The sequence below is a fragment of the Sinocyclocheilus grahami genome, unplaced genomic scaffold (assembly GCF_001515645.1).
Source record: "Sinocyclocheilus grahami isolate Dianchi unplaced genomic scaffold, SAMN03320097.WGS_v1.1 scaffold745.1, whole genome shotgun sequence".
Lineage (NCBI taxonomy): Eukaryota > Metazoa > Chordata > Actinopteri > Cypriniformes > Cyprinidae > Sinocyclocheilus > Sinocyclocheilus grahami.
Genome location: NW_015505924.1, coordinates 86,643 through 98,985, shown reverse-complemented (window position 1 = coordinate 98,985; position 12,343 = coordinate 86,643). Strand labels below are relative to the sequence as shown.

Genomic DNA, 12,343 nt, shown 5'->3' with positions numbered 1-12,343 from the left:
AACAGTAAGCGCTATCGTTTAGTCGACTACACACAAAATTATTTTAAATTATAATTTACAAGTTATAAAATTGACTTAAAGCCATATTTATATTATGTGTGTCAGTTTTATACATTTAATACATTTTAATAAATATCAATATTGTGTGTAAATAATTCATATACAATTTTAATTGTTAATATAGTGATTTTTTTTAAAGAAATGTTAAAAACAACTCAGAAAATTACTAATTTTACACAATTGTAATTTAAAAGAAAACTTTTTATTTTTATTATTTTATTTTCAAATCATTTGCAATACATATTGCACAAAACTACAAGGTGGATGAAAAGACTCAGGCTTTCATAAAAATGTGTCCTTTTCATAAAAGTCTTAGGTCTTTGAACCTGACGACTAGTACAAAACGCACATGTTTCCTTTCATCCCATCCATCCATCCACCACCACATCTCAATCAAGAAACGTCAAAAAAAACAAAAAAACAGCATCCATGGGGAAGTTACCGACCATAGATAGTGTTTCAGCAGTAGAAAACATTTAGAATAAGTGCCTCCTCGGACAGCTTATGAACACATACAGACACCATTGATTAATTATAACTGAATAAGAAATTAAAATCATGTATTACACACCTTCATATCCGCTGATGACCACAAGAACGTACGCAAACTGAGGAATACATATAAATGTGTATATATCTCGGCCGTCTGTTGGGTATTTCCATGGCTGGACGAGTGAACATTATTCATTTTCAGTAAATATAAAGACTGAAGTCCTGGTGCGTTGAGAGGCGTCAGGCTGCTGTAGTATCGGGATGTCCATCAAACGACATCGAGAGCAAAACGACCGCTGGCAAGTCCTTCATTGTCATCAATGGAGTTTCTCCAGTTTGGCCTGAAGGCATTTAAAGTTGCGTATAATGTCCTGCAGAGCCGCGTTTGGACTCAAGGACTGCAGCTCCACCAGATACCCGCAGATGTTATCCAGACAAGCGTTAGTAAACCTCCGTCTGCAATCAACCAGAGAGTGAGTGACAAAAAAAATGTGACCGGGGTTGCCAGGTTTTCACAACAAAACCCGACCAATTGCTATGGCATTTCTAGGGGGGTCCCCCGGGAAAAATCGCATTCCGGGTTGTAAAATACACATTTTTTGGCAGGGTTCCCCCTGGTAAATGTGCACTCCAGGGGCTAAATATGAGGTTATTAGGGTCGCTTCAACCCGTGGACATCAAAAACCACAGTGTTAAACAGTGTTAAAGTAGCCCAAATCCGCAGGAAAACAGCAGACTTGGCAACACTGCCTTGGCCACAAGGGTCCGTTTTAAATCGATAAATAAGCTTTCCATTGATGTATGGTTTGTTATGATAGAACAATATTTGGTTGAAATACAACTATTTGAAAATCTGGAATCTGAGGGTGTAAAAAAATCAAAATATTGAGAAAATCATCTTTAAAGTTGTTCAAATGAAGTTCTTAGCAATGCATATTACTAACCAAAAATTAAGTTTTGATATATTTACGGTAGGAAATGTACTAAATATCTTCAACCAGAGAGTGAGTGACAAAAAAAATGTGACCGGGGTTGCCAGGTTTTCACAACAAAACCCGACCAATTGCTATGGCATTTCTAGGGGGGTCCCCCGGGAAAAATCGCATTCCGGGTTGTAAAATACACATTTTTTGGCAGGGTTCCCCCTGGTAAATGTGCACTCCAGGGGCTAAATATGAGGTTATTAGGGTCGCTTCAACCCGTGGACATCAAAAACCACAGTGTCAAACAGTGTTAAAGTAGCCCAAATCCGCAGGAAAACAGCAGACTTGGCAACACTGCCTTGGCCACAAGGGCCACAAGGGTCCGTTTTAAATCGATAAATAAGCTTTCCATTGATGTATGGTTTGTTATGATAGAACAATATTTGGTTGAAATACAACTATTTGAAAATCTGGAATCTGAGGGTGCAAAAAAATCTAAATATTGAGAAAATCATCTTTAAAGTTGTTCAAATGAAGTTCTTAGCAATGCATATTACTAACCAAAAATTAAGTTTTGATATATTTACGGTAGGAAATGTACTAAATATCTTCACGGAACATGATCTTTACTTAATATCCTAATGATTTTTGGCATAAAAGAGAAATGTATAATTGTGACCCATACAATGTATTGTTGGCTATTGCTACAAATATCCCCCAGCGACTTAACACTGCTTTTGTGCTGCAGGGTCACACGTGTAATATAATGTATAGAAGATGTGGCAGGTAAGACGGTTACCTGTCATAGGTGGGCACTCGGCTGGGGTCATTCACATATCCTGACAGGAGCACATGGATGCACTCCACCAGGTGCAGGGGTTTCTTAAGGCGCTGCCAACACGGGTCCTGGGTCAAACACACAGAAATTATTATTATTAACATTTAAAGATTTTTGGGTTTGTTTACTCCTGACACGGTTTACTCTTCAGAATCTTAAGTGTCACTTTTTAAGATGCCATGTCAAGTTACACGACTAACACTTCAACTTTTAGATACAGCAATAATAACAATAATAAAAAAAAAAGTAAAATATAAATGAATACGAAATTTAGAAAAATAAAAACAACCACTGTTAAGCAAGTGTAATTACATAATTAAATGTTATATAATTATAAAACATAAGTAAAGAAATATATAACTACTGTTAAGCAACCTTTGGAAGGATTATGGACTACTAAATAAAAACATTATTAAATAAACAAGATAAGAAATGTAATAAAAAATTATTAAGTAAATATGAAATTTAGAATAAATAAATAAATATAGAATTACTGTTTACATATCCATTTGATTAATACATTTAAAAAACCACAAATATATTTTTACGCACACCTTGTCAATATAATCGCCATTGGCTAGTAATTTTTTTAGTTCACTCGCCAGATTGATAATAATAATACGAATAACAATAACACTGATAAGATGATAATAATAGTAATAATAATACAATGAAATCTACTACTAACAACAATATAAGATGCACTAAGGATTAATGAGATGCTGAGTTCATGAATATTAATCACGGATGTCTGCATTCGCTCGAACTGATTTGCTGAAATTAAAACAGGGACAATAATAGGTGAGCACCAGCCAATGAGATTATCGTTTGAGCATTAGCTCCGCCCACTACCTGAGAACCCAGCAAAGCTGAAGAATTCCAAAGGAACTCCGTTATTTTGACAGGAAAATACAACAAAGAATATCGTTTACATGTAGCGTGTCAATTCTGCATGGTGTGTAAAACTCTCTCTCTGTCTGTCTGTGTGTGTGTGTGTGTGTGAGAGAGAGAGAGAGACAAAGCGGCGGCGAGGCGTGCGCCTTCACACTAGAGTTTACAATGCGTCAAATACAGGTGCGCTGCGCATCCATTCAGATGAAACAGAAAAAAGCACAGATTGGCGCAGTGAATGATGGCCAGCTTACACTCCGACAGCCGGAAGTGATCCGCAAACTCACCGTACAGCTACAGAGAGACGAACACAACATCTTTATGAAACAGGGCTGTCAAAATGGCTGAAAAACTACATTCGAACTTTGCACTTAAAGGTCCGCACAGTTAGGGGGGAAAAAAGCTTTTGGCTTCTCTCCTGAGGCCACAAGAGGGCGCATCAAGCAAAATACTAAATATTAAATATTTAAATATTAAAGCAATAAAATAACATCACTATCTGTGAAACGCTGCATAATGTTTATAAACCAAATATGTGCCCCTGGAGCACAAAAGCAGTGTTGAGTCGCTGGGGGATATTTGTAGCAATAGCCAGCAATACATTGTATGGGTCACAATTATACATTTCTCTTTTATGCCAAAAATCATTAGGATATTAAGTAAAGATCATGTTCCATGAAGATATTTTGAACATTTCCTACCATAAATATGTTAAAACTTAATGTTTGATTAGTAATATGCATTGCTAAGAACTTCATCTGAACAACTTTAAAGATGATTTTCTCAATATTTAGATTTTTTTGCTCCCTCAGATTCCAGATTTTCAAATAGTTGCATCTCAGCCAAATATTGTCCGATCCTAACAAACCATACATCAAGCTACATTCAGCTTTCAGATGATGTATAAGTCAATTTAAAAATATTTAACCTTGTGACTGATTTTTGTGGTCGATGGTCACATATAATTAATTAAGTTGCTTAAACAATTATAAACAAAACAGCATCATGTATGTTTGATACAAAAGGATGAAAGAGTACTTTTTCCATTTAAAAACATGAGATGCAGTGGGATGGGGAAAAATTGCCATAAAGTCTTGAGACATGTTTTTTAAAAGTTGAACTTGCATTAATTTTTCATGACTTTCTAAACATGCCGCTCTCTTGTGCGAGACGCGAGTGCAACAGTGATAGATGTCCCTCTAGAAAATGCGCAAAATATGCGTTCTGTGTGAACGGCTTGGTTTCAGTTTTGCCTTAAAGAAAGATGTTCTCCGGGTTGATGTTCTCTTTTTGTGCAATATTTTATATATACAACGCAGCATCGCTCTAAACATGCCGCTCTCTTGTGCGAGACGCGAGTGCAACAGTGATAGATGTCCCTCTAGAAAATGCGCAAAATATGCGTTCTGTGTGAACGGCTTGGTTTCAGTTTTGCCTTAAAGAAAGATGTTCTCCGGGTTGATGTTCTCTTTTTGTGCAATATTTTATATGTACAACGCCGCATCTAGTGGGTTCAACTGGATAGGCTAACAAAAGCATTAAAAAGCAACGACACTTACACTGTCATTGCATTTCATGCGCCACTTATACGGCTGCCTGACGCGCACCTAAAATTCGAATGCAACGTTTTTGCATTTGAATGTGGATTTTTATTTTAAATTCGACGAATATTCGAAATTCAAATTTTTTTTGGACAGCCCTATTATGAAACACAGCAGATCAGGAAGTGCATTACTGCATGCAACTGAAACGTCTCCATTTACCTTGGTAATGTCCATGAGCTCGGAGTCGAGTTGTGTAATGGCTCCCTGCACTGAGGGATGCTGGGAATACTGTCTGCGGAGCGTTTCCTGGATCTGCACCTGAATCCGCACCACCTGGAGGATCACAGCAGCGTTACAGAGCAAACTAATTTAGGCCTGCACGAGTCAGCAAAATAAAATTGAAATTGTGACATGGTTCGGTGCAGTTATCAAATCGCAAAGGCTGCAGTTTCATTACATAAACACATGCGCAGAGCGTTACATGCGAGCAGCTGGTGATCTGATGTTTTCAACACCTCAGAGCCAGTGTTATTCTTACAGTTTTCATTTTAAGTTTAGTTTAGGTAATTTGATGTGCTTTTGTCATTTTTGCTTTATTTATTATTTCAGTTTTAGTAATTAATACCTCAGCTGAAACGTATGGTTAGTTGCAATAACAAAACTTGGCTCTGATTGCGTAATTAAATTTGAATATAATAATAGAAAAGAAGCTTTAAAATAGGTAACAAAAAACAGTTATGGTTAATCTTTCTCAAAAGTAATAAAATAAATATTGATTGAATATTATTGACTTTGTTTAGTTCGTTAAAAAAAAAAATTTAAGTAAAAAAAAATTTCACAAGGAATTATTGTAATTTTTATTGTTTTATTTAAATATTTCTATGTAGCTTTATTTTTATTGCGGTTTTATTTTTTTGTAATTTTACTACTTCAACAAATTATACATTTATATAAGTTTTACATTTTTAAGCTTCATCAAATATATATCTTTATTAATATTTATCCTGATTTCAAAAAACATTTTCATAGTTAAACTGTTGACAACAGTAATTTATTATTTTTCTTAAATACACATTGTTTTACTTTACAGTTAAAGATTACAATACCTACAATAGTAATTTCATATTTTGTTTAATATTTTATATAACGATAATAAAAATTACTTTTAGAATTATTGTAGATACACTGCCGCTCAAACGTTTGGGATCAGTAGGATTTTTAGCTTCAGAGAGATCTCCGTGCTGCACGCACACAACACCAACACAAACCAATCATTCTCATCTGACACCACCAGATCGAGGCAAATCCAACTTATAGGGCTTCATATCAACATAAAGGAGCGGAAATTTAAATATCTAAATTAGGGCCCTACGAAATCCGTTTTATTTGTTCCAAAATTTATTCTAACAATAGCCTTATTAAATTATGTGTTGTTTATTTACATTTTTCTGGTTATCAAATGAAGGCATAAACCATGAAAATGAAATAAATGAAAATAAATGGGATTTTCTAGTCAAATTAAAACATGGAAGAAATAGTGCGATTATTCTTTAAAAGAAAATAAAGGTTTCATATATTTTTTCCAACAGTAGTAGTAGCAGTATTACTTAGATTCTACTGATTGATAGTACTATATTTCTGCCACAATATCTTAAAGTTAAACCGACTTTTTACAGACTTAACAAAAGTTAAATTTTGATGGGTTGCCGTGCATACATAAGACACTAGTTTTACTCAAAAGAAACAGTAAAATGCCTATGAAGTGACTCTCAGAGCAGTTCTGGAGACGTTGTTAGTGTATCTATGTCCTCATTTAGTGAGACAGCAGACGCTGAAATCACCGCGAGCGTCACATGCTTCAGTATGTGTGTAGTAAACAAAAACTGCGCATCTGCGCCATTCATCCACACAGAGACACGCAGAAGATGAATGATTCATATTTAAAATGCTTTTTTGCAGCTTAATATTCACATATACTAGTCGCGATTTGATTCAAGTGTAGTGACATACTTTTGATTAATTCATCCAAACCTTAGCAAACTCCGTGACATTTCGCGTTAAACTGTAAATTCCATTTTTATGACTGAATTCCGTGATTCTGTCCGCATCGCGGAAATCATAGGGCCCTACTAAATGCACAGTTATGAGAAGAGCGATTCTGAACCAATCAGATTTCAGTGGGCGGGGCTAACCAGCATGATACCTGTGCATGTCAGCCAGCCGCGCCAGGACATGCGCCGCTTTGCCAAAGCTTCTGTTCTTCTCGTAGTATCGCCACAGAAGGTCCATGTTTCGCACTTTACTCTGGTCCTGTTTGATCATGTGCATCAGATGATCCTCCAGGTACGGCGAGTTCACCTGGAGCAGAGGAGAAAACGCCCTTAACACTTTGAACAGAGAGACTTCAAGCTATGCTGAGTAACTGTGTATGCGATCATTCGTACCTCCAGGAGCTTGTCGGTGAGATCGGCCTGAATGAGCCAGTTATAGAGAGCGATGTGGAAGAGCTCGTCTTGAGATCTCTGAGCGAGACCCAGCATCTGCTCAAACTGAGGGGAAAACAGCATCCATAATTAACCAATGCTGTTACTGTTAACTTCAACCAAAACTAAACTTCTGTTAAGTGAAACTAAAAATATAAATAGAGGAAAAATTTAAATTAAGCGAATATTAGAAATGTTGCCTTGGCAACTACATGAAAACAAATTTAATTTGAAGTAATGACTTTAAAGATAATTACAAATTAATAACAAAACAATGAAAAGATCAATATTGCTGGAAAAAACATTATATAAAACAAAATATAAATGTAAGAGGAAACACTTGAAACAAATGAAATTTTAAGTAATGACTTTTTTTTTTTTTTTTTGTAAAGATAATTACAAGTTAATAACAAAATAATGAAAATATATTACAGGAAAAATATTAGAAATGTTGCCTTGGAAACCAACCAAAAAAAAAAAATTAAGCTTAAGTATTAAAATGACTAACACTTAAATAAATAAATTAATGAACGAATTAAGTACAACTTAAAAAACAAGTTCAAGTACTAAAATGACTAAACTAAATATTTAATATAATATATATTAAAAAAATATTCTTTTTTTCATTTGCATGTATTATACATGTTTCTACCAATTTCTTTACATGTTTCTGCCACTTCCTTTCCAGTCAAAGTGACAAGTGCTTGCAAACATGTAGTGAAAATTACACGATAACAGGTTGAAATATAGTATAACTGTGAAAAAGCACGAAATTATTAATCAGCAAAAGCTATTTTCAACATGGATAATAATAAGAACCATTAATAATAATTGAGTACCAATAAAAACTGATAAAAAATAAGCACCAAATCAGCATATTAGAATGATTTGTAAAGGATCACGTGGAGTAATTTGCCCCCACAGGAATAAAAAATATTTAAAAAAAAAAAATATATATATATATATAAATAAATAATGTAAGAGGAAAAACTTAAACGAACATTAGAAATGTTGCCTTGGCAACTAACCAAAATTACATTAATTTAATTTGAAGTACTAAAAAGACAAACAACAATAAACAACAACAACAAATACAAAAACAAAATAAGTAGAAACACAAAAGAAATAATGGAAAAAAAGATTAAGAACGTAAACATCAGAAATGTTGGCAACTAACTGAAATAATGTTGAACTAAACTATCAAAATAAATATTAAATGACAAGCACATTACTAAGACTTAAACTAAAAACTGAAATGATAAAAATAAAAGCTACTTCAAATCATTATGAAGTGCCATCAATAACACCGCGTCTAACGGGTTCAAACTGAAGTACATGAGGCTCTAGCAGGTGGTTTGTGACTCACATGAGCGGCAGCGTCCTCGTTGCTCAGCATGTTGGGGTCAGAGGTCATGACGGGGGGTCCGGGTTGTTTAGGGACGCTGGGAGACTGAGGGGCCGCTTTGCTCTGGTTCACCAGCTCCTGCATGGTGTCCGTGATGCATTTATAACAGGAGAGTCTGGACAAAAACAATGTTTACTGCCTGGTTTAAACCTACAAATCCCACATGAGCACCTCAGGATCCTGTAAAAGAAGTATGTGTGTACACTGACCGCTCCTGGAAGGCCTGCAGGCCGCTGGAGTCCTCCTCCGGCTCTCCGTTCCTGTAGAAGTGCAGCCCCAGCTTCTGAGGGTCTTTCTTATCAGCGGCTGTGAGACACAGCTCCACCACTCCCTCATAGAAACGCACTAGATGTGATTACATTAGATTCAACTTGATTGTCATTGTGCAAAGTACAAGTACAGAGCCAATGAAATGCAGTTAGCAGCTAACCAGAAGTATATAAATAAATATAAAATATAAATATGTGTATATACATTCAGCTTTATGACATACAGTGCAAGTTATGAGGTAGAAGGGCAGAGACCAGCTCAATGCAAATGACTGTAATTACAAGGAAGTATAAACAGAAGGTGCATTATACAGGTATGTAAATAGCATATGTGACCCTGGACTACAAAACCAGTCATAAGGGGTCAGCTGGTCAGCTGAAAGCTGAATAAATAAGCTTTCCATTGATGTATGGTTTGTTAGGACAATATTTGGCTGAGATACAACTATTTGAAAATCTGGAATCTGAGGGTGCAAAAAAATCTTTAAAGTTGTCCAAATGAAGTTCTTAGCAATGCATATTACTAATCAAAAATTAAGTTTTGATATATTTATGGTAGGAAATTTACAGAATATCTTCAAGGAACATGATCTTTACTTAATATCCTAATGATTTTTGGTATAAAAGAAAAATTGATAATTTTGACCCATACAATGTATTGTTGGCTATTGCTACAAATATACCCCAGCGACTTAACACTGCTTTTGTGCTGCAGGGACACATATGTTTATATATGGCCAATGACCATAACAGTGCAAATGGCACCAGGAGGAAGAAATGTGAAAGGTAGTGCGCAAAATATAAAATAAAAATGCATGATCGTTATATAACGATAAAAGCAGATGAATGGTTGAGTTCTTCTGCATTTAAAGCTCACTCTGCACTCACCCTGCCGGTACTGCGAGCAGACGAGGGGCAGGTCTGTGTGGTGACTGATCTGCTGATAGAGGCGCAGGGACTCCTTCAGCGTTCGCTCCTTCTCCAGCTTGTTCTGGATCTGTCTGGAGCCCTGCAGCAGCTCATTGGCCTGTCAGGACGGAAAGAGATCTGATAACGACATGATCCTCAACCGCTTCCGGTTTATAAAACACACAGACATTCAGTTCCGTACTGACTTGCTCATATAACTCACACAGATGCACAACAAAACTGCGTCCTGAAGGTGTCATTAAATAAAGAAATATTAAAATAAGTTATGGTCATGGAATAGTTAAGAAATGTAAAAAATAACTTTTATTTTTCAAATTAAAAAAAAAAGTTAAAAAGCTACTAAAGATAGCTACACTAAATATGCTAAAAAAATTTTTTTTTAAAAACAAACAAAAAATATATTAAAAACTAAATGAATACATAAATTAACAAACAAAAACAATGAATAAAAAATAGCTACACTAAAATAAATAAACAAACTAAGTATAAAAAAAATTAAAACAATAAATACCTACAGTAGATAAATACAAACACTAAGTACTAAAAAACAAAAAAACAATAAATAAAAAAATACTAATAAAAAATAGCTTCTCTCTCTATAAAAAAAACTAACTAAATAACTAAAAACAAAAATAAACTAAATAAAAAAACTAAACCAACTGAAATAAAATCTAAAACAACTAAATTAGAAACCAAACAAAATTGACAAAAAAAATAAAATAAATAATAAAATAACTGATCTAAACAATAATAATAATAATAATAATAATAACAGGACCAGTAGTTTTTCCTAATAAAAGTCACTAAATAAATGTAAATTAAAATAAAAATAAAAAAATAAAAACAAATAAATTAAACATTACTAAATATACCGAAACATAGAAAATAAAATACTTAGATAAAAAAATACAAACTAAAGTTATATATAAAGTAATACATTAAAAATAAAATAAAATAAAAAATAAGCCAAATAAAAACAATAAATAAAAATAGCTACACTAAATAAATTAACAAATGTTTATATATTTATTTGTTTTGTGAGTAATTGTAGATCTTGCAGCATTTTACAGTAATGCATTATTTTGACTATTTATTTGTTTATTTTTAGTAGTGGCAGATTTTTTTCTTTAACAAAAATAAGCATTATTTATTTTTTTATTCTTGAGTAATGCCAGAAAAAACATATTTTTTGAGTAATTAAAAATAACTAAACTAAAAACACAAAAAAACTAAAAGTTTTTTTTTTTTAAGTTATTTTCCTCAGCTTGTTTTGTGTCTCCATGTGTTCGTGGTTTGTGTGGCGTCTGACTGGAGTCTCATTGAGACGCACAGGTACCTTGGAGCAGATGCTGTCGTCGCTGCTGTACAGCAGAGGGCAGATGTCTCTCAGGTGAGCGCTGACGGTGTCTACACACGCGCTGTCTTTGATGTACACGTTAATGAGGGCGGTGACGAGAGCGCCACTCAGCTCGCGTCCAGAAACAACCACATCCTTAAAACTCACAGCCTTAATCTGGTCCTGAAACTCCTGACAGAGAAAGAAAACCAATCATTAGGGATTTAACGATATCGGAATCTCACGATACGATAATACCGCGATATGAAGTCCACGATGCGATATTTATTGTGATATTTAAATTTAAAAAAAAAAGACAAATGAAAAAGGTTTACATTTTAAAGTTAAATTATTCTATCTAGTGCACTTTGAGTGTTCAAAATTAAGAGCTGCAACCCAAGTTCTTAACTAAGAAAACTCAAGTCAGAAAAAGTCAGTGCATTGACTTGTAGCTGAACTTTAAAGGATAAGTTATTTTCCTTAGCTTGTTTTGTGTCTCCATGTGTTCGTGGTTTGTGTGGCGTCTGACTGGAGTCTCATTGAGACGCACAGGTACCTTGGAGCAGATGCTGTCGTCGCTGCTGTACAGCAGAGGGCAGATGTCTCTCAGGTGAGCGCTGACGGTGTCTACACACGCGCTGTCTTTGATGTACACGTTAATGAGGGCGGTGACGAGAGCGCCACTCAGCTCGCGTCCAGAAACAACCACATCCTTAAAACTCACAGCCTTAATCTGGTCCTGAAACTCCTGACAGAGAAAGAAAACCAATCATTAGGGATTTAACGATATCGGAATCTCACGATACGATAATATCACGATATGAAGTCCACGATGCGATATTTATTGTGATATTTAAATTTAAAAAAAAAAAAGACAAATGAAAAAGGTTTACATTTTAAAGTTAAATTATTCTATCTAGTGCACTTTTGATTTTTTTGCACCCTCAGATTCCAGATTTTCAAATAGTTGCATCTCAGCTATCTTGTTTGTACGCATTGACTTGTAGCTGAACTTTAAAGGAGACTCAAGCCTCTTGTTATTTGTGGTATACGGTCTCAGTCTAAATTACATTCACACTGGTGTTTTAAGAAGCCAAACAAATTAGAATAGAATAATTATAATAATGACAGTAGTAGCCATATGTGTGTCCCTGCAGCACAAAAGCAGTGTT

At 34.6% G+C, this 12,343-nt stretch overlaps 1 protein-coding gene across 1 annotated transcript in view; it reads right to left on the bottom strand.

Annotated features, from left to right (window-relative positions):
- Positions 1-265: 265 nt before the first annotated feature.
- Positions 266-12,343, bottom strand: part of nup155 (nucleoporin 155) — a 33,082-nt gene continuing 21,004 nt past the window's right edge. Inside the window, exons 18-27 of the mRNA XM_016245086.1 lie at positions 9,794-9,932; positions 8,846-8,981; positions 8,598-8,751; positions 7,193-7,297; positions 6,952-7,106; positions 5,947-5,989; positions 4,968-5,081; positions 3,436-3,498; positions 2,275-2,381; positions 266-1,008 (exon numbers count right to left, since the gene is read on the bottom strand). Of these exons, the coding sequence (XP_016100572.1) occupies positions 870-1,008; positions 2,275-2,381; positions 3,436-3,498; positions 4,968-5,081; positions 5,947-5,989; positions 6,952-7,106; positions 7,193-7,297; positions 8,598-8,751; positions 8,846-8,981; positions 9,794-9,932 (1,155 nt within the window). The 3' untranslated portion in view covers positions 266-869. The remainder of the gene's footprint in view (positions 1,009-2,274; positions 2,382-3,435; positions 3,499-4,967; positions 5,082-5,946; positions 5,990-6,951; positions 7,107-7,192; positions 7,298-8,597; positions 8,752-8,845; positions 8,982-9,793; positions 9,933-12,343) is intronic.